The sequence below is a fragment of the Coregonus clupeaformis genome, chromosome 21, assembly GCF_020615455.1.
Source record: "Coregonus clupeaformis isolate EN_2021a chromosome 21, ASM2061545v1, whole genome shotgun sequence".
Classification (NCBI taxonomy): domain Eukaryota; kingdom Metazoa; phylum Chordata; class Actinopteri; order Salmoniformes; family Salmonidae; genus Coregonus; species Coregonus clupeaformis.
In genome coordinates this window covers 20,192,576-20,215,762 of record NC_059212.1, presented here as the reverse complement: position 1 = coordinate 20,215,762, position 23,187 = coordinate 20,192,576, and the positions used below count along the sequence as shown (strand labels likewise).

At 43.7% G+C, this 23,187-nt stretch overlaps 1 protein-coding gene across 1 annotated transcript; it reads left to right on the top strand.

Moving 5' to 3' along the window:
• The first annotated feature begins 7,826 nt into the window (after positions 1–7,826).
• LOC121535044 (keratin, type II cytoskeletal 2 epidermal) lies at positions 7,827–16,971 on the top strand. The gene is made up of 6 exons (XM_041841729.2): positions 7,827–8,469; positions 9,021–9,111; positions 9,646–10,367; positions 15,651–16,302; positions 16,567–16,627; positions 16,798–16,971. The coding sequence occupies exons 1-6, from the start codon at positions 8,080–8,082 to the stop codon at positions 16,808–16,810; spliced, it is 1,929 nt and encodes a 642-aa protein (XP_041697663.1). The 5' UTR covers positions 7,827–8,079; the 3' UTR covers positions 16,811–16,971.
• Positions 16,972–23,187: the final 6,216 nt, after the last annotated feature.

Sequence of the window (23,187 nt, the reverse complement as noted above, 5' to 3'; positions counted from 1 at the left end):
TCTTCCCACTCATGCACTGTGTGTTTGTCTGTTCCATCACCCCTGAAGTACGGCGGCTCTTTGACATCTGTCTTCATGACTAACTTTACTCCTGTCATGTTCAAATCAGACTGTCCATATCCTAAGTTCAGGCTAGGCGTAGGAGTGGTTTGGTTATCTGCACTACCAACAGATCTCTGTAATTGGCTAGCAATGTTCTCTCCTATTTCATGAGCTAACTGTGTGATGAGACTCCCTAGGTCTGCAGAACTCACATGTGAACTAGACACTGGCTGACGTGGAGAATGTTCATCTGTTTGGGTGTGAGTGTATGAAAATGCAGGACGGCCCACTGAACTAACGCTGCTGGCAATGTCTGGAGCATCTCTTATGCTACGCATGTGTGGTGCGGGGGAATATTCATCAGTGCGTAAGCGTGTGGACGAGAGTACAGGTCTGCCTAGTATACCAGCACCCCTAACCGGCGTGCTCTCCACCATACTCATAAACCTGCCCCTCCCCAGGCTTACCCCTGCAGCATCTCCAACACTAAATGGTGTTTGCGCATCCTTACCATCAGCCATTTAAAAAAAAAAATAGAAAGTTGTAATAGACTATGGTAATGATATGTGAATCACCAGAACATGTGAATATGAAGAAAAAAATTTGTAAAATGATAGAAGTAGCTGAGGTAAGCAATTAAGAGCTACAATTTACACATTAATGTTTGCCCTTATACTTGTAACGTTCCGAAGAGGTTCCTACTCGTCACAGCAACCACCGGCGATCACCCTGGCGATGATCTGAAGCGAAGATAATCCGGGTCACGGCACCAATGTAGCCGGCGCGGTCTGCTCGTTGCCGACTACTGCGTTGTGTTCCGGTGCACTGAAGACAAGACACTGGCGTACTTGAAGGCACTTTATTGTGTACAACTCTCTCAATCTGTTCAACATCAAGGAGAGAAAATGTTCAAAACTCTACCCTCGACCAGAATCCACCTAACATAAAAAGAACAACGTGGGCTTCAACACAAGAGGATAGAATGACGATTGCTAACTTACAGCTAAACAGAACACGAGGTTAGCTAAGTTAGCAATTTCTCAACTCTCAAAAATGGCTAAATTCACGACACAGCTTGATTAAATGTACGTACACTCATCATATAATATACATACAAGTTACTATGTGCACTGAAACGTTTTAGTTTTAACAGGTATATCAAGTTTATATCACGCCGAAGTGAACACATACCTCTCCCAGCCGAGTACAATGCAGACTGAGAAAAGCATGACCTCCCTCCGCATATAACCAAACCAACTCTAGAGGGCGCACTTACACAATTAACTCTCCCAATATCTGTAGACTACACGAAATGCTGAACAATACAATATTTTGGTGAAATCAACTCACAAAATAAAATAAAAAATAGAAAATGAACGGTTGCAAAAATCTGTAATTCTTTGATCTGTTACACATTCACCTTATGATAGCCAGTGGGACAACCACTTTACAATTATTATTATTATTATTATAAAAAAATTTGGGGGGTGGGGTAAGGGGGGTAGAAGGATTACTTTATCCTATCCCAGGTATCCCTTAAAGAGGTGGGGTTTCAAGTGTCTCCAGAAGGTGGTGAGTGACTCCGCTAACCTGGCGTTGTGAGGGAGCTTGTTCCACCATTGGGGTGCCAGAGCAGCGAACAGTTTTGACTGGGCTGAGCGGGAACTGTGCTTCCGCAGAGGTAGGGGGGCCAGCAGGCCAGAGGTGGATGAACGCAATGCCCTCGTTTGGGTGTAGGGACTGATCAGAGCCTGAAGGTACGGAGGTGCCGTTCCCCTCACAGCTCCGTAGGCAAGCACTATGGTCTTGTAGCAGATGCGAGCTTCAACTGGAAGCCAGTGGAGTGTGCGGAGGATCGGGGTGACGTGAGAGAACTTGGGAAGGTTGAACACCAGACGGGCTGCGGCGTTCTGGATGAGTTGTAGGGGTTTAATGGCACAGGCAGGGAGCCCAGCCAACAGCGAGTTGCAGTAGTCCAGACGGGAGATGACAAGTGCCTGGATTAGGACCTGTGCCGCTTCCTGTGTAAGGCAGGGTCGTACTCTGCGAATGTTGTAGAGCATGAACCTATAGGATCGGGTCACCACCTTGATGTTAACGGAGAACGACAGGGTGTTGTCCAGGGTCACGCCAAAGCTCTTTGCGCTCTGGGAGGAGGACACAACAGAGTTGTCAACCGTGATGGTGAGATCATGGAACGGGCAGTCCTTCCCCGGGAGGAAGAGCAGCTCCGTCTTGCCGACGTTCAGCTTGAGATGGTGATCCGTCATCCACACTGATATGTCAGCCAGACACGCAGAGATGCGATTCGCCACCTGGTTATCAGAAGGGGGAAAGGAGAAGATTAATTGTGTGTCGTCTGCGTAGCTATGATAGGAGAGGCCATGTGAGGATATGACAGACCCAAGTGACTTGGTGTATAGCGAGAATAGGAGAGGGCCTAGAACTGAGCCCTGGGGGACACCAGTGGTGAGAGCACGTGGTGCGGAGACAGATTCTCGCAACACCACCTGGTAGGAGCGACCTGTCAGGTAGGACGCAATCCAAGAGTGAGCCGCGCCTGAGATGCCCAACTCGGAGAGGGTGGAGAGGAGGATCTGATGGTTCATAGTATCAAAAGCAGCAGATAGGTCTAGAAGGACGAGAGCAGAGGAGAGAGAGTTAGCTTTAGCAGTGCGGAGAGCCTCCGTAACACAGAGAAGAGCAGTTTCAGTTGAATGACCAGTCTTGAAACCTGACTGGTTTGGATCAAGAAGGTCATTCTGAGAGAGATAGCAAGAGAGTTGGCTAAAGACAGGACGCTCAAGAGTTTTGGAGAGAAAAGAAAGAAGGGATACTGGTCTGTAGTTGTTGACATCGGAGGGATCGAGTGTAGGTTTTTTGAGAAGGGGTGCAACTCTCGCTCTCTTGAAGACGGAAGGGACATAGCCAGCGGTCAAGGATGAGTTGATGAGCGAGGTGAGGTAAGGGAGAAGGTCTCCGGGAATGGTCTGCAGAAGAGAGGAGGGGATAGGGTCAAGCGGGCAGGTTGTTGGGCGGCCGGCCGTCACAAGTCGCAAGATTTATTCTGGAGAGAGAGGGGAGAAAGAAGTCAAAGCATAGGGTAGGGCAGTGTGAGCAGGACCGGCGGTGTCATTTGACTTAACAAACGAGGATCGGATGTCGTCAACCTTCTTTTCAAAATGGTTGACGAAGTCATCCACAGAGAGGGAGGAGGGGGGGATTCATCAGGGAGGAGAAGGTGACAAAGAGCTTCCGAGGGTTAGAGGCAGATGCTTGGAATTTAGAGTGGTAGAAAGTGGCTTTAGCAGCAGAAACAGAGGAAGAAAATGTAGAGAGGAGGGAGTGAAAAGATGGTCTAAACTCCACTCGCCGTGTTTGGAGGAAGAAGAAGGATGAGTACAACCCCAAGAACACCATCCCAACCGTGAAGCATGGAGGTGGAAACATCATTCTTTGGGGATGCTTTTCTGCAAAGGGGACAGGACGACTGCACCGTATTGAGGGGAGGATGGATGGGGCCATGTATCGCCAGATCTTGGCCAACAACCTCCTTCCCTCAGTAAGAGCATTGAAGATGGGTCGTGGCTGGGTCTTCCAGCATGACAACGACCCGAAACACACAGCCAGGGCAACTAAGGAGTGGCTCCGTAAGAAGCATCTCAAGGTCCTGGAGTGGCCTAGCCAGTCTCCAGACCTGAACCCAATAGAAAATCTTTGGAGGGGAGCTGAAAGTCCGTATTGCCCAGCGACAGCCCCGAAACCTGAAGGATCTGGAGAAGGTCTGTATGGAGGAGTGGGCCAATATCCCTGCTGCAGTGTGTGCAAACCTGGTCAAGACCTACAAGAAACGTATGATCTCTGTAATTGCAAACAAAGGTTTCTGTACCAAATATTAAGTTCTGCTTTTCTGATGTATCAAATACTTATGTCATGCAATAAAATGCAAATGAATTATTAAAAATCATACAATGTGATTTTCTGGATTTTTGCTTTAGATTCCGACTAGATTCTGCTGCGAAGAGACAGAATCACTAGATCATTTGTTCTGGTATTGCCCCTATGTAGCTTGTTTCTGGTCACAGGTCCAAGAATGGTTAAAAAATCACAACATTCACTTAAAATTAACCTTACAAATAGCAGTGTTGGGCAATTTGGAAAGCCATAGTCAGTCAATAAATAATATAATAATACTCGTAGGAAAGGTTTTCATCTTTAGCTCACACTCTGTGGATACTATACGATTAGAAAGGTTGAAAATGTATGTAAATCATCACAGCACAATTGAAAAATAAATGGCACATGGAAACCAAACGAGAGGGGTCTATGGTGATATTAAAAATTTTGTCATTTAGCAGACGCTCTTATCCAGAGGAACTTACAGTTAAGTGAGTGCATACATTTCTTTTTTTTCATACTGGCCCCCCGTGGGAATCAAACCCACAACCCTGGCGTTGCAAGCGCCATGCTCTACCAACTGAGCTACAGGGGGACATTGGATGAGAGTGGCTGAGGGGTGGGATTAAAGAGTTTATGTTTGGTAATTGATTATTGTTATATGACAGCTTTATATAAAAGTACCATGTATGTAAAATGTATGTATATGTAGCAGAAAAGCTGTAATAAAAAAAATATATATATTTGTCCTCCGAAAAGGGTAAAAAAAGGAAATGTCTTGCATAGTTTGTTTTGTTTCGGTATGTTGCGTTGAAAGTGGCTAATATTGCAGTGATTCGATCACTATTCCCACAGTAAAGGGAAAAGTTGATAGTGTTAACTAACGGGGAAAACACTAGAAAGTTGAGTGAAATTTAATCTCGTGCTTCTCTGCATAGGCTGATTTTCTTCTGAGTGCCAGTCCCTGGGGAGCTGCGTGCCCGCGCATGTGCAGTTTAGAGGAAACATTGGGTGTGAATACTTTCTGAAGGCACTGTATATATTTAATGTATTAATTGAATGGGGACCACAGCCCTTCCGAAAATACATTTAAATCGTGTTTTAATTCGATTTTTTACCCTGCTCCATGTATTCAATGTATTCCATTTTAAGTTTGGCTCCCAGTGCGGCTTTACTTCTGGGCTATTATGACACATCTGGCAGTTCCTTCTCTGTATTCCTAGGTGGAAACTATAGGCTGAAAACTATAACATGTTCTGTGATAGTCCTAAAGGGCTGTCTACAACATTAGAGTGAAGGAGTTGAGTCGCCAGAATAGAATTCTAGGAGACAGGTAACCAAGGGGATGCACGTTTTATTACGCACGTGGTCCAAACCCAAATTCTATTCTAACAGCATTGACCAGAATACCGTTTGTTTATGCTCCAAATAAACAACCCAATTCACTCTCAATATTCAACATTTTGTGTGTACTTCTGTGTTTGTCCCTGATATCCTGCTTTTGTTCCCAAGCTTTATCTGTGATCTGTCCTGATGGTAAAAACTCGGAAATGGCCAATTCTAATACCTTGATGAATTACTGCTTCCTCTAAAGACGGGGGTTGGCACGGCAACAATGGCTGCCCACGTCAGCAAGTTGGGTTGAGACGCACAGTATCAAAGGCTTGCTGGCTCTGATTTTTGATGAGGATTTTTGTGGAACAACGTGTAGGCCTACTATTGTCCTGTCACTTAACTAGTGAAGCCGTGGACCGGAAACTATGTTCATGATCCCATAAAAAATTTGGTATTGTTTTGGGAAATTAGGTCTTTACAATGTGTCATTTTGAGAAAGGCAGTTATGGAGGAAGATAATATATACAGATCAAATCTTCAGAACAAATTATATCTTCAGAACAATGGTCAGCACAATGGTCAGAACAAAGGTCAGAACAAAGGTCAGAACAATGGTTAATGTCAAGAGTGTGAACATGTACAGTAACAGTCAAAAGTTTGGACACACCTACTCATTCGAGGGTTTTTCTTTATTTTTACTATTTTCTGCATTGTAGAATAATAGTGAAGACATCAAAACTATGAAATAACACATATGGAATAATGTAGTAACCAATTCAGTGTTAAACAAATCAAAATATATTTTATATTTGAGATTGTTCAAATAGCCACCCTTTGCCTTGATGACAGCTCTGCACACTCTTGGCATTCTCTCAACCAGCTTCATGCGGTAGTCACCTGGAATGCATTTCAATTAACAGGTGTGCCTTCTTAAAAGTTAATTTGTGGAATTTCTTTCCTTCTTAATGCGTTTGAGCCAATCAGTTGTGTTGTGACAAGGTATACAGAAGATAGCCCTATTTGGTTAAAGACCAAGTCCATATTATGGCAAGAACAGCTCAAATAAGCAAAGAGAAACGACAGTGCATCATTACTTTAAGACATGAAGGTCAGTCAATCCGGAAAGTTTCTTCAAGTGCAGTCGCAAAAACCGTCAACCGCTATGATGAAACTGGCTCTCATTTGGACTGCCACAGGAATGGAAGACCCAGAGTTACCTCTGCTGCAGAGGATAAGTTCATTAGAGTTACCAGCCTCAGAAATTGCAGCCCAAATAAATGCTTCACAGAGTTCAAGTAACAGACACATCTCAACATCAACTGTTCAGAGGGGACTGTGTGAATCAGTCCTTCATGGTCGTATTGCTGCAAAGAAACCACTACTAAAGGACACCAATAATAAGTAGAGACCTGCATGGGCCAAGAAACACGAGCAATGGACATTAGACCGGTGAAAATGTGTCTTTTTGTCTGGAGTCCAAATTTGAGATTTTTTGTTCCAACCACTGTGTCTTTATTAAACGCGGTGTGGGTGAACGGATGATCTCCGCATGTGTATTTCCCACCATAAAGCATTGAGGAGGCGGTGTTATGGTGTGGGGGGGGGCTTTGCTGGTGACACTGCCTGTGATTTATTTAGAATGTTTTAGTGCTGCATCAGATGACCTGGCCTCCACAATCCCCTGACCTCAACCCAATTGAGATGGTTTGGGATGAGTCGGACCACAGATTGAAGGAAAAGCAGCCAACAAGTGCTCAGCATATTTGGGAACTCTTTCAAGACTGTTGGAAAAGCATTCCAGGTGAAGCTGGTTGAGAGAATGCCAAGAGTGTGCAACGCTATCATCAAGGCAAAGGGTGGCTATTTGAAGAATCTCAAATATTTTGATTTGTTTATATATTTTGATTTGTTTAACACTTTTTTGTTTACTACATGATTCCATATGTGTTATGTCATAGTTTTGATGTCTTCACTATTATTCTACAATGTAAAAAATTGTAAAATAAAGAAAAACCCTTGATTGAGTCCCTAAAACCTATGTTAGGTACATATACTGGTACAGTGTAGGTACACCTTATTAAATAGTACTTAGGACTGTTATACCCGAAGACTTTTCCTAAGATTATTATCTCTTCCCCTCTTTGGAGCATGTAATTTCAGGACCACCATCTCTTGTCACATGTGCTGATATGTTGTCAAACAAAGGGGCGGCTGACACCACAGGGGGCCAGGGGTTAAAAACAATGTGTGAGTATGGTCTGAACCACCTCCTGTGTGTGTGTGTGTGTGTGTGTGTGTGTGTGTGTGTGTGTGTGTGTGTGTGTGTGTGTGTGTGTGTGTGTGTGTGTGTGTGTGTGTGTGTGTGCGTGTGCGTGTGTGTTTGTGCATGATGTTATATGTATGTGTTTGTGTGTGCGTAATGTTATGTTAACCCCTGACATGATGTCCAGGGGTGGGGAGGGGATCAGGAAGGAGTTCCCAGAATGGGAAGTGTGGCGAGGCGTTTATAAAACTCCTGACGATGTTTACACAATCCTGTCTTCTCACTCTCACACAACGCTTAGGAGAGTGCTGTTTGGGCTGCCACTGTGTCACTTAAGTCAGATACTATCTCCAAACCACTCCACTACCAGGGACTGAGTTTGGTTGCTTGCCTAAGATATCTCACATCTTTTCTATTTATTTGGTATTTCATTTGGTCCTCAAGAAGTGGAACCCATTTGAACCGTCTTAGTTCTGTCTGGGCTTGGCTGTTTCTCAGTAAGGGTGTGCTGTACTGTTCTGTGCCTCAGAGGCTGAGCACCCATGTACAACAGCAGCTACTCCCAGGCCAAGTTTGGCTTGGAGGCCAGGAGGAAGATCCAGAAGCCCAGAGGGAAGAGCTGCGGCTACTACATGAAGGTTCTGTTTTTCTTCTCCTCTCTGATCCAGTCGCTCATCATCGTCGGCCTCATTCTCTTCCTGGTCTACGGGAGGTCCCTGGACGCGGCAGCCGAGAGCCGGGTCCAAGACCTGGAGAAGAGCTTCAACCGGCTCTCCATTAACAACATGAACCTCCGGCAGCATGGAAAGAACCTGACGCTTCTCCTGAATGCCACTCAGACTGACAAGATGCGCAACAACAGGGAGATGATGAATCTGCGTCAAATGGCAAACAGGTCTGGCATATTCATCACCAATCTCAGAGACCAAGCGGTAAGAGCTGAGACTGGTTCAGAGATCAATGCTAGAGGGTTGTGGTGGATGTTTTAGATATTTTGAAATACTTTAGAGAATGGTTCATTTTTTATATTCAACACAACGACATCAGTACAATACATACAGTGGGGTCACAGTAATTGGTTTATTGAATATTAAAATGTCAGTTTAGTTGTATTAGTGGATAGACAAATAAAACATGCTACATTATTTTTGATTTGAGTGTAATTGAACATGAAACAACACACCTAACAAAAAACACACTATATTCAGGTCTATTATGCATATCATATACATTATTTCAGCAATCATTATATCCGTTCATTTCAGCAAATATATACCTGAAAAGGTTAAAACAGTGTTACTACAGTCATAAACATTAACAATCACTAGTTATGTTCAGATTTAAGTTTGTCAGTTGTATAAAATAGATGTATAAAATAAGTGTCAACAATAATGTGCATGTACTGTATATAGTGGGTGAAACTTTCACTCAAATGTTATTTGGCTGACAAAATGTGATGCATATCTGTTATTAATATCCACAGATTCAGTGTGATAATGATAAGAAAAGCTGTCAGATTCAACTTAGCATGAACCGATGCTCCAGACCCATGACACCAGCGATGCCACCAAATGGTAAGACAACTGTAAGACGAACCAATGCTTTCATTGCTCTACTCTGCACTAGTGTTACACATGTTCAAACGTCCACACAGAATCTCATCCTTATAATTCACAGATGAGCTTTCCTATACCTAGCTTTCCTAACTGGTACTTCTTTGGACAAGAATAAGCAAGGTGCAAATTACAACTTTGCAATGATTTTTTGTCTTCACAGTTTTTGGAAAATGCTTGTTGTTGTAGTAAGAATACAAATAGTGAAATTATCATTTAAATGATTTATTCGTCATTCTGAATTCACTTAAAACCAACACAGGGCTGGGGTTCAATCCAAGCCGCCTTGTTTGGTTTAAAGGGAATTTTTTGTTGAGCCCACATCTGCAGTGTTTACTGTGAATATGATCTCTGCAATGCAGGAACATTGCCTTTAAAAGGCGCATTTTTGACAGTGCTCCTCGGATTGAATTCAGGATCAAATCTGATCGTTGTTCAGAAGTATTAACATAAAACATTTTCATTCTTCTTTTTCTTCTTCAAAAACGTTTAAAGGCAACAACAACAATATGCAAGAAAACCAGGTCCAGCGGCTGGAGCAATTGCTAAAGCTAGTGAGCACCAACTTTAGTCAGACGGTGCAGTTCATGAGGATTGAGATAGACAACACAGCCAGGGACCGGGACACTCTCACCCTGGAGGCCATCTCCCTCCGGAGGGACAAGACCTCCCTGCAGACACAGTTGGAGAGCTACAGGAAGAAGTGCAAGGAGGACTTCGTCCAATCCCTGAGCGGCATCTCCAACGTCTCCAAAGCCTTCCTGTTGAAAATCGACACACTCCTGCCCAAAGTCAGCCCCTTCCTGCTCACCTGCGAGAAGCAGCGCGACCACCTGGACCAGATCCGCAACAACTGCACCAGTCTGTCCCGCGAGGTGGAGACCAAGTTCCAGCACTACCTGGACAACGTGGGCACCCAGGTGTCAGAGATCCAGGGCCGCAGCGCCTGGTTGCAGGCGGAGAAAGACCGGCTGGCCGAGGACTACCGCTGGTGCAGCCTCAACCGCAGCGCCATGGCCCTGGGGCACCAAGAAACGCTGCAGAAGACCCAGGAGAAATACGATCGAGAGATGGAGAAGCTGCTGATGGACCGCAGGAGGTTGCAGGGGGACAAGGAGCTGGGGGAGACAGCGATGAAGGTGAAGGAGGGCGAGATCAAAATCCTCAACGACAAGATCAGGAACCTCAACACCTCCCTGGCCAACTGTGGCTCCAAGGTAAGGGAAGATCTATTGTGTGGTTTAGTACTGGGCTTTCATCCAGGTCAGAGATAAGTGGCGATAAATATACACAGAAAATGATTTAGAAGTCAAACTGAGGCCAGAAATGGTTTATGTCATTGGTGTAGGGATGGACTTGAGACATTGGTCAAAAGATCTAATCATGTAAATGAGATTTACTATGACAATTATTTCTAGGAAAATACATTAGTTGAAAATGAAACCTATACTTGATAGGATGTAGTGCTTTACATTGCACTAAATTGGCTTAATTTAATACAAGCATTTAAAAAAGAAAATCTATTTAAGTAATGGGCAGATTTTTCTTCAATAAATATATCTCTGTGTATGATCATTTAGCAGACACTCTTATCCAGAGCGACTTACAGTCAATGCATTCAACTAAGAGACGAAATTTACCCAGGTGGGGGCGTGGTCCAAAATAGGGGAGGGTTGTCTAACTTTTGTTTTTTCTTTGGGAAGGGTTGTGTGTTTTTTTTATTGGGCACAGGGGAGGGTAGTGCATCTTTGCAGGTTTTACTATATAATTTCTTCCATCCTAACCACATTTCTGCATCTGCTTGCATGCACATTCCCTATATCAAGGTGTTTTGGTACTTCCCTTATGCACTATGCTTTTCTGCTCCCTAGTTATACCACAGGTCAATATAGTCTATCAGTCTAAAGCCCTGTTTATACCTGGTTCTAACTTGCGTCCTTTGTCCTGATTTTGTCCACATTCGGATTGTGCCCAATTTTTTTGACAGGTGTAGACAATCAAAAGACACATTGTGATCTGATTGTGATCAGATCATCCTGCCCACCTCCGGAGGTAGTCAGACACACATTGTGTCTGGATATCTTACAAGTGTAGACAGATATGGACAGAGAAACCATTTCAATCATAATTTTTTCCACCCTCTAAAATCATTGACAGGTGGCACCATTGACTGATTACATCAGTATGTGTTTTACAATAAATACAGTGAGGGAAAAAAGTATTTGATCCCCTGCTGATTTTGTATGTTTGCCCATTGACAAAGAAATGATCAGTCTATCATTTTAATCGTAGGTTTATTTGAACAGTGAGGGACAGAATAACAACAAAAAAATCCAGAAAAACGCATGTCAAAAATGTTATAAATTGATTTGCATTTTAATGAGGGAAATAAGTATTTGACCCCCTCTCAATCAGAAAGATTTCTGGCTCCCAGGTGTCTTTTATACAGGTAACGAGCTGTGATTAGGAGCACACTCTTAAAGGGAAAGAATAGCTGTGAAATAATTTCCATGAAGGAAGGGAACAGGAAATCTGGTCACAATGCAGACACAGTGGATGGATAACAGATCTTGTCCACATTCTGATTGTGCCCACATTTGTGTAGACAAAAGATGCATTGTGATCTGATTGTGATTAAAATACATTTTGTATGGATATCCTTGAAATGTAAACGAATCCAAACCAAAGTGTATACATTTTGCCAACATCACGGTTGTCCCGCCCTCTCAAAAAACTCACATCAGCCAGTTGAATTAAGATCATGGTCTTAAATAGAAACCAAGTGCATACTAGCTCTGTGGTCAGATGCCATAGTCCAATACTGCGTCCAGCTCTGATTAAAATGGGTATACTGTATATAGAAATAAATATATTTATGAGAGAAAAAAGGTTGTCCCATCCAATGCCAACACAAAATCAAATATTTGAAAACATCGTAGGCTACAGAAAGGCCAAGGACTGTAATAGCAAAATTTAAACTGTACTACAAATGTTTTGGGGATGCAAGGGACGGACTATGATAGAGTCGTAGTGGAAGAGCACAGTGCATGACAAGTGTATGGCAGGTATAATGTTAATTTCCACCTGTAGCCGACCTTTAGATCTAGACAGAATAAACAGTGGGCGGGTGGTGAATAGTCTATTTCAGTTGCTACATGTACAGTATCAGTCAAGAGTTTGGACACACCTACTTATTCCAGGGTTTTTCTTTATTTTTACTATTTTCTACATTGTAGAATAATAGTGAAGACATCAACACTATAAAATAACACATATGGAACCATGTAGTGACCAAAAAAGTGTTAAACAAATCAAAATATATTTTAATATTCTTCAAATAGCCACCCTTTGCCTTCCACTCGGGGGAGTGGGGGGGCGCACGTCTACGTTGGTCGGACAACCTAGGGCACAGCCCTTTGTGGCAGAGGAGGATAGTGTGCAAAGCCTCCGGCTTTCTTGCCCTATCCTCTCCCTCTCTGGTTTAACGTAAGCCATCCCTTTGCCTCAGGGAGGCACGTCTACGTTGGGGGAAACAACGTCTTCCCTGTGTAACAGTGCTTTTTTGTGTCTTCACTCACATGCGAAAATGGGGGATGTACACTCTTATCCCCAAGTGCCATTCCCCCCCTTCGGCTATCCCCTCGGCACCTTATCAGGTTTTAAGCCAGGACAACAGTCAGCATGTCCATTCTCCCTCCGGTCTCTTCTACTTTTAACCATGGCTCCCCATTTCCCTTGCCTTATCGACTGTCTATTGCGCGAGCAACACAGTTTAAACAGGCTCAAGTGGGCACCTCCTCGGTATTACCACCAGGAGGTGCCATCACTCTATGTGGGTAAGGCAGGGAAGAGAACTGACACTATTCCGCGTTTTCATATGACAAACAGGGAAACAGGTTTCTGTGGTTCAAGCCGTAACCCACTGGGTTTCTCTGGATCTTCTGGGGGAAATCTTATGGCAACTAGCTCTGTTGATAATAAACGATTTCTATCGAGCTATACGACAGTCAGTACAGTATTCCATTACTCGTACTTTCTGGTCCGAGGAAAAAGAAAGACAGCTATCTCAAGTCTACCACGCTCTGGTGTTTTTTCTTCGTCCCGTTCCTACCTGCGCTTGGTTCATGCATTCGGGCACTTGTCAGCTCTACTTTCACTATTGGAATGAGCGGCTGAGGAAATGTTCACTCTTGTTAAAACGGCACTCAGTGTCGGAGTCTCTGAGGGGTGATGCTGTTGGAACTACCCTTGCTTCGGAGAGCATGTCTGCGTTACGGGAGTTGGCCCTATCCCATAGTGAGACATCAAAACAAGTATTTGAAATAGAACTTAAGGTTACTTACGTATCCCCAGTTGTCACGCCCTGGCTCTAGGGACTCTTTTAAGTTGAGCCAGGGTGTGTAGAGTTTATGTTTTGTGCTCGTTGTGTCTAGTCTAGTTTTTGTATATCTATGTTGGCCAGAGTGGTTCTCAATCAGAGGCAACGAGTATCAGCTGTTGCTGGTTGTCTCTGATTGGGAACCATATTTAGTCAGGTGGTTTTCCCACAGTGTTTGTGGGATCTTGTTCCGTGTTTTGCACCTGTGGACGTCACGTATCGATTTGTTGTTTTGTTCGTGTATCATTTAATAAATAAGTATGTTCACCTTCCACGCTGCGCCTTGGTCCTCTATATCCGACGATCGTGACAGAAGATCCCACCAATACAGGACCAAGCAGCGTGCCCAGGCAGGAAAGGAGAAGCGGCGCCAACCGGGCAGTCGTCGGACAGGCGAGGGGCACCCCCAATAAATTTTTAGGGGGGGGCACATGGCAGGGACGACGGGGCCACTGGAGGCAGATAAGGGGCGAGTTGGTGGACGAAGAGAGAAGGCCACCGGGTTACGGGAGCCATTGTTGTATAGAGGGAAGGAAAATGTAGAGGCACGGCGAGAGGTACGGAAGTGTGTTGCCAGTCCGGTCCGGCCCGTTCCTGATCCCCGTGTAAGGCCAGTGGTGTGTGTTCCCAGTACGGTCCGGCCTGTTCCTGTCCATCGCGCCAAGCCTATGGTGCGCGTCGCCAGCCTGGTCCGGCCTGTTCCTGCTCCCCGCACCAAGCCAATGGTGCGCGTCGCCAGCCTGGTCCGGCCTGTTCCTGCTCCCCGCACCAAACCTGTGGTGCGCATCGCCAGCCCGTGCCCGTTTCACCGGTGCCTGGTCAGGTACCGGTCAGCTGCTCCACACCGGAGCCTGAGCAATCCGCTCCACCGACGTCCAGTCCAGCTCCAGCCAGTGGGGCTAGACCAGACCAGGGGCACTACGGGGGGGTTTGTAGAGGGTGGTGGTCAAGCCCGGAGCCGGAACCGCCTCCGAGGAGGAATGCCCACCCAGCCCTCCCTGTTCGGGTGATGTTTAGGCGCGGTCGCAGTCCGCGCCTTTAGGGGGTACTGTCACGCCCTGGCTCTAGGGACTCTTTTAAGTTGAGCCAGGGTGTGTAGAGTTTATGTTTTGTGCTCGTTGTGTCTAGTCTAGTTTTTGTATATCTATGTTGGCCAGAGTGGTTCTCAATCAGAGGCAACGAGTATCAGCTGTTGCTGGTTGTCTCTGATTGGGAACCATATTTAGTCAGGTGGTTTTCCCACAGTGTTTGTGGGATCTTGTTCCGTGTTGGTTTGTGGTTTGCACCTGTGGACGTCACGTATCGATTTGTTGTTTTGTTCGTGTATCATTTAATAAATAAGTATGTTCACCTTCCACGCTGCGCCTTGGTCCTCTACATCCGACGATCGTGACACCAGTTCTATGAGAATGAGTGAGATGTCTCACCGCTTTTCCCTGCTCGCAAAAGTGCAATAATGACCAGTTGGCGGGCGACTCCCTTTATGGAGGAGAGGGGCTCACCTCATTCACAACTCAACCTGTCTGACACAGACACTGTGTGATTGCTTACTTCAAGCTTGTGGACATAGTGCAGCAGTTTTCAATCCTGGGGTGCACATTTTTGTCTTAGCACTACAAAGCTGATACAAATAAGCAACTCATCATCCTTTACATTATTTTATTTTTTTACATTTTAGTCATTCAGCAGACACTCTTATCCAGAGCAACTTACAGGTACAATTAGGATTAAGTGTCTTGCTTGAGGGCAAATCAACAGATTTTTCACCTAGGATTCAAACCAGCGACTTTTTGGTTACTGGCCCAATGTTCTTAACCGCTAGGCTACCTGCCGCCTTAGCTTTGAAAGCCCAAGCTTTGATGATTTGAATCAGGTGTGTAGTGCTAATGCAAAAACAAAAATGTGCACCCCTTTGGGTCCACAGGACCAGGATTGAGAACCACTGCCATAGTGAGATAGCTCACATATATTCTCATAGAACCGCGGTAACGGAAGTAATCTTAAGTTATATGCTTTGTTTGTGCTATTATTATCTGTAATTATAAATAATGTATAACTCATTCTTATATTTTATGACAGTATTTTCACCTAACATTATTCTCTTTGTCTTATTATGTTTCAGACCAGCATGGGTAGCCCAGGGATGTCTGTACCAGGTCAGTCTGTGCCCTGGGGTAGCAGCCGACCTGGGATGGGTGGACCGAGCTCAACTGGGAATGCATTTGGCGGGGCAGGGTCAAGCTCAAGAGGGTTTGGGTTGACTGGAATAGGTTCAACTGGGATGGTTTCAAATCCGTTTGGTAGTGCAGGTGGACTAGCGACGGGTAACAAGCCAGACTCAACTAATCCATTTGGTAATATTGGAATGGGCCGAACAGGGTTAAGTTCAAGTTCTACTGGATCGGGTGCGTTAGGGACAGGTAAAGTAGGGCCAGGTGGAATAGGGAGAGACGGGACAGGAGGGTGGGTTGCAATGGGTAACACAGGGATGGGCGGGGTAGGGTCGAGTGCAACAGGGCACGGTAACAGGGGGTCAACTGCTGGAACAGGATTGGGGGCAGGAACCGGTGGGTGGGGTGCATCTGCAACAGGAAACAGCAATACAGGGTTTGGCAACACAGGAATGGGTGGGGCAGGGTCAAGTGCAACAGGAGTGGGTACTAGGGGGTCAGGCGGGACAGGATTGGGTGGTGCCGGGTCAAGTGCGTTGTCATCATCAGGTGGTGCAAAGAAGAACGGACCAGGCATGGGCAGCTCCAACGGTTACAGTTTAGGTAAGACATACTAGTATCAAGGCTTGATATAAACATAATAATAATAATAATAATATGCCATTTAGCAGACACTTTTATCCAAAGCGACTTACAGTCACGTGTGCATACATTTTTACATATGGGTGGTCCCGGGGATCAAACCCACTACCCTGGCGTTACAAGCGCCATGCTCTACCAATTGAGCTACAGAGGATCATCACTTCTTATAAAGACTGTGATATGCTATGGGCAATGGCTAATGTTGTTGTTCTGTTGTTTCCACAGCAAATATCAATCAACACTTACGAGAGCTGCAGCAGTATTTCAACCCCAACTCCGGCTCAGAGTGAGTTCAAACCCCCTGTACAGCAAAGTGATCCGTAAATAAATGTGTTTGTGCTGAAAATCACCAGGTTTCTTGACCTTTTAATTAAACATGGCTGAGAGAACATTTAATTATGACACTGCAGTACAATGAACTGAACAAGTATTTCTGTTATTTCTTCTTATCTGCAGAGTATCTGGGTAATCCATGAAATCTCACCGAGGAAAATGGAGAAGAAATGGGACCCTCTGCTATAAAACCCAGTCTCCTCATATTGAGTTCTGGTATGTCAATATACACTGAGTGTACAAAACATTAAGGACACCGGCTCTTTCCATGACATAGACTGACCAGGTGAATCAAGGTGAAAGCTATTATCCATTATTGATGTCACTTGTTAAATCCACTTCAATCAGTGTAGATGAGTGGGAGGAGACAGGTTAAAGAAGGATTTTTAAGCCTTGAAACAATTGAGACATGGATTGTGTATGTGCAGCATTCAGAGGGTGAAGGGGCAAAACAAAATATTTAAGTGCCTTTGAATGGGGTATGGTAGTAGGTGCCAAGAGCACCGGTTTGTGTCAAGAACTGCAACGCTTCTGGGTTTTTCACCCTCAACAGTTTCCCATGTGTATCAAGAATGGTCTACCACCCAAAGGACATTCAGCTAACTTGACACAGCTGTGGGAAGCATTGGAATCAACATGGGCCAGCATCCCTGTGGAAAGTTTTCGACACCTTGTAGAGTCCATGCCCTGACGAATTAAGGCTGTTCTGCAACTCAGTGTTAGGAAGGTGTCCTTAATGTTTTGTACACTCAGTGTATGTATAATATAATTTCTACCAGCAGCAGCTGCATTGTAATATATCATAAAAGAAGATCTGCTTCTACTGTGACATGTATTACATTTTTAGACTTTTTGGGGGCTTGAATGCCATTGGTAAACAGACACGAATATATGTTATTTGAATATGTTGATTTAGTCAGGAGAAAGGCATAAAAGTCATAAATAAGCTGTTTTTAATGTACTGTATATACTTCTATTAAAAAAATGAAGGGATACTTATTGTAACCCCGGTTCTATGAATGAAGTGTGATGACCTCAATGTTTAAGGTACTACTTTGAATTTCACACCACTGATTTCAGAAAAAAAACATGTACCCCATCCATGACGGATATGAATTGTTTGTCCCCATTTGCGTCAGCCATTGTGAGTACAATAGTCTCACTGCTGACAGTCCCTCCCCCTTGTAACATTACAGACATAATTTACTGGAAGACAATTTTATCCGACCAAGATGTTTATGTTTATCTGCCAACCTGTCAGACCAATTGGAGCGGATGGGAGGGAAAGATACAAACACCAGTGTATACAAAACCCAACATGAACAATACCCCCTGGGTTGGCTACAGACCACATATTTCCATACACTTACAAAGAACACGAAACAACATTGAGAGGCGGAAGGATCCATCAAATCTTCAGTATGTCCTTTCCCCAAAACCAGACCCTAAAATAGCCTTGGACATCAAACAATGTTTTCTTTTGTTATTGCTGTGTCTATGGGATATATAAACTACTGGAAAGAGCATCCCAGCAACCTCTTGCCCAATAATACAAACACTAACTTTATCAGTCTAAAACAGCATTGTGTCCTCAATGGGGCGGCAGGTAGCTTAGTGGTTAAGAGCGTTGTGCCAGTAACCGAAAGGGCGCTGGTTCTAATCCCTGAGCCGACTAGGTGAAAAATCTGTCGATGTGCCCTTGAGCAAGGAACTTAACCCTAATTGCTCCTGTAAGTCACTCTGGATAAGAGTGTCTGCTAAATAAAAGTAACATGCTTAAATTAAGTCTAGGAGCATGCCAAACCAGATATTTAGCCAACACTTTTATCCAAACCAACTTACAGTCATGCATGCATACATTTTGTTTATGTATAGGTGGCCCTGCGAATCAAACTCACTATCCTAGCATTGCAAGAACAATGCTCTACCAACAGAGCTACAGAGGATCATCCATTGCGTACTACATGACTGTTTGTGCTAGGCTAAGGTTAGGGTCAGTTCCATTTCAATTAGTCTCAAAGGAATCTCGAAAACTACCCAGAAACCATTTGCACGGCGTTATTCTATAAAATTAGCACATCCTGTTCAATTCCTGAATCAAATTTAACTACATTAAGCACAATTAAAGTAGAACAGTAGAACGACTGAGAAATGTTGGTGGCAAACATCCTGTTGGAAATAATGCCAAAGGGAACAAATTGTTAATTCAAACATTTTAAATACGTAAAGTGGTTTGACTGGTTGCCAACTAATATATGGTAGAGTTCAGTACGGGAGACCTCTATCCTGTCTAAAGGAAATCCTTTGTTTAATTAACATAAAGTGTTTTTCCAGTCAGGACAGTTGGACCTCCAATTCACATTGAGAGAAGCCATGGGGAGATTGTATGTCTGTGTTCTGGTCTGATTCCACTTTGGCACACTCCGCCACACTGGACAACATAGTCTCTTTGACTCTTTCCATTGAAAATATCTGAGATAGAGACATCAAAACTGCAGATGTTGCTGATTTTATATAAATAAATGAAACTCATCAAAAGTACTGACTTTAATTTACATTATCCATGTAATAGAGTGGGTTCACACAGGTGTGTGCTATGCATTGTGCAAATTGCAAGCAGGCTTGAATATGCTATGTAAGTGGATACGTCACAATCGACAAAATGTTCATGAAGCATTGTTACTGGTATTTAGCAAAAGAGTGTAGGAGTGATATCTAACTTGGTTTACTGTAAATAAATGTAAATAACTCTAGCTACCTAGCTGGCTAACTTGACTAACTGTGGGGTGGAAATGTCCACCTATTTACAGTTAGCCCTGCCCAGAGGTGCGCTAGTAGACAGATGCTGCTGGAACTAACCAAATAACCAAAATATGGACTTTAAAACTGGGTCAATCAACAACAACCAACAAAAGAAGAGAAAATATTTTTTAAATGTATTTTAGGTGAACGTCCCCTTTAAACCTGCATCTACTCATCTTAATTTGATATATGAAGAATTGCTTGCTTATCCATCTGTAGTGTTGTAGGTTCAGTAACATGAAAGCATGATGGGTAGTATTCGCAATAACCTTTTTAGGTTATCTCTGCTTGTCTTCTACTGCCACGGGTAATTTGCTATTGGGCGTCCCCAGGTATCTGAGGCCGATTAGGTCAAAACCCTTCTAGATGACGCAGATTGGTGCCACAATAGTGTCTGAGAATGCTGGGTTTGCTATGGGTTTGCTCTGGTCTGGGGGACTTTAGTGGCCATTTGGAGCCCAGAAAGGCCAGGGGCTACGTCTCCCCACTCCACCCAAACTGCAGGAAGGGAATGGGTGCTTATTATTGCTACCTCCTTCCTACCCGGGGTTGCAGAACTCTGACCCCTTTTGTCTCTGGCTACTAACGTTCCCTCTTGACCATGAGTGCTAATTACACTTCCTATTTGGCTGGCTCATTCAGTCCCATGGCCGCCTGACTGGTAAAAACATTAGAGGGCAAAACCTTTCTCTTGTTGATAGTTGAGGCTGTGGTAAACAGTGGAAGCAGCTGGAAGGAAACAATGAGCCTCAATGGCGTCCCAGGATCTGTCCAACACAACCTGAACTCACCTTGGCCTCTTATGTCAGGTCAAGCACTTGTCATTGCATTACTATCAATTACATCTGCACATTTAATTTAATTTTAGATGACCCAGTCATCTATATGTTTTCTGGGGGACCTTCAGTCCTGTAGCGCTGCTCGGAAGCCTAGTATCTGTTCATATCTAATCGTAAAGTTATTGTAAACAATTTAAAATGTATACTGAATTTCTCACTTATATTTCAAAATGAATGTTACAATCCTATTCAAACTAAGACTAAACGGAAATGTACAATGAATACTAAATTCATGATTAAATGCTTTTTCCGGTACATAGACTCATGGCCTCTCCTCAACAAGATCATCAATAATACATAATGGCAATTCCGTTGGATGTTAGCATGTCACCAGACTAGATTTACTGTAATATATCAACCCCATTGATTATCCATCAAACAGAGGGCCCCAATTGTATTCTGCCAGAGTAGGGAGAGACAGTGGATTACAGATCATTTAATCAGTTCAGCAGAGCCAGTCAGATACTGACACATATCTGTGCCCATTGCTGATCTAGGATCAGCTGAACCTTTAAGACCATAATTAATAAGATTATGTGGACATGGGGACCTGATCCTGTTTGTCCATCTTGCGATGCTGTAGCCAGTATACACATTCTCAAAATAGTCTGAATTAATCTAAGATAACTCAAGAAATCTGTCATTAATTTTGGACGTTTTTGCAGAGGAGATCTAAGTCGAGCAATTTTACATCTACAGTGCATTTGGAAAGTATTCAGACCCCTTCACTTTTTCCACATTTTGTTACATTACAGCTTTATTCTAAAATTGATTTTTAGTTTCTTTAAAACTTATCAATCTACACACATGTAAATAAGGTATTTCTGTTTTTAATTTTTAATACATTTGCAAGAATTTCTAAAAACCTATTTTTGCTTTGTCATTATGGGGTATTAAGTATTCAGACCCTTTGCTATGAGACTCGAAATTGAGCTCAGGTTCATCCTGTTTCCATTGATCATCCTTGAGATGTTTCTACAACTTGATTGGAGTCCACCAGTGGTAAATTCAATTTATTGGATATGATTTGGAAAGGCACACACCTGTCTATATAAGGTCCCACAGTTGACAGTGCATGTCAGAGCAAAAACCAAGCCATGAGGTCAAGGAATTGTCCGTAGAGCTCCGAGACAGCATTGTGTCGAGGCACATATCTGGGGAAGGGTACCAAATAAATTCTGCAGCATTGAAGGTCCCCAAGAACACAGTGGCCTCCATCATTCTTAAATGGAAGAAGTTTGGAACCACCAAAACTCTTCCCCAAACTGAGCAATCGGGGGAAAAGTGCCTTGGTCAGGGAGGTGACCAAGAATCCGATGGTCACTCTGACAGAGCTCCAGAGTTCCTCTGTGGGATGGGAGAACCTTCCAGAAGGACAACCATCTCTGCAGCACTCCACCAATCACGCCTTTATGTTAGTGGCCAGTCGGAAGCCACTCCTCAGTAAAAGGCACATGACAGCACCTAAAGGACTCTCAGACCATGAGAAACAAGATTCTCTGGTCTGATGAAACCAAGATTGAACTCTTTGGCCTGAATGCCAAGCGTCACGTCTGGAGGAAACTTGGCACCATCCCTACGGTGAAGCATGGTGGTGGCAGCATCATGCTGTGGGGATGTTTTTCAGCGGCAGGGACTAGGAAACTAGTCAGGATCGATGGAAAGATGAACGGACTAAAGTACAGAGATCCATGATGAAAACCTGCTCCAGAGTGCTCAGGGCCTCAGACTGGGGGCGAAGGTTCACCTTCCAACAGGACAACGACCCTAAGCACACAGACAAGACAACGCAAGAGTGGCTTTGGTACAAGTCTCTGAATGTCCTTGAGAGGCCCAGCCAGAGCCCGGACTTGAACCTGATCGAACATCTCTGGAGAGACCTGAATATGGTTGTGCAGCAATGCTCCCCATCCAACCTGACAGAGCTTGAGAGGATCTGCAGAGAAGAATGGGAGAAACTCCCCAAATACAGGTGTGCTAAGCTTGTCACGTCATACCCAAGAAGACTCGAGGCTGTAACCGCTGCCAAAGGTGCTTCAACAAAATACTGAGTAAAGGGTCTGAATACTTATGTAAATGTGATCTTTCAGGGTTTTTTATTTATAAATTAGCAAAAATTTATAAAAAACAGTTTTTGCTTTGTAATTATTGGGTATTGTGTGTAGATTGATGAGGGGAAAAAACTATTTCATTCATTTTAGAATAAGGCTGTAACATAACAAAATGTGGTAAAAGTGAAGGGGTCTGCAAACTTTCCGAATGCACTGTAACTAGTATGTTTGGTGCAGTATTTCTCAAGTGAAAAAATGTGCATGAAATGACAACAAACACTTAATTGAAGAATCCCTACTGTTGACCAATCACCGTCGAAGGGGCGTAGACTTCGGCTAACTAAAAAAATTGGTGTGCACAAACAGCCGAAAAAACCTTGCCGAACACCAAAACAAACAATAACGTCACAAAATGTTGTCATAATATATGCACAAACTGTTTTGGATAGGAAATATGCCTTTTCTCACACTTTAACACAACGTCTCTCTAGCGGCCATGATATTGTAATGGAGGACCTGAAATACTGTAACTGATGGAATTGAGAAGTAGGATCTTCTACAAATTGGTGCCCTCCAATGGATTTCAGAGGAACTTTTTAAACACAAGCTATATTTATTGCAAAGACTGGTTTCTCATTGCCAATTGGTCTGTCCAAAGACTCTCATGGTGAGCATCTATAATAATGACTTGCGGATCACAACATCAGCTCATGCTCACTATTTTCTGTTATGCACAAGAGTTATGGCAGTGTAGCCTTTTTGATGCGAGATAAGGGGTCCTTTTGACATAAAAGTACTCTGAATGGCTCATGTTCTTTCTT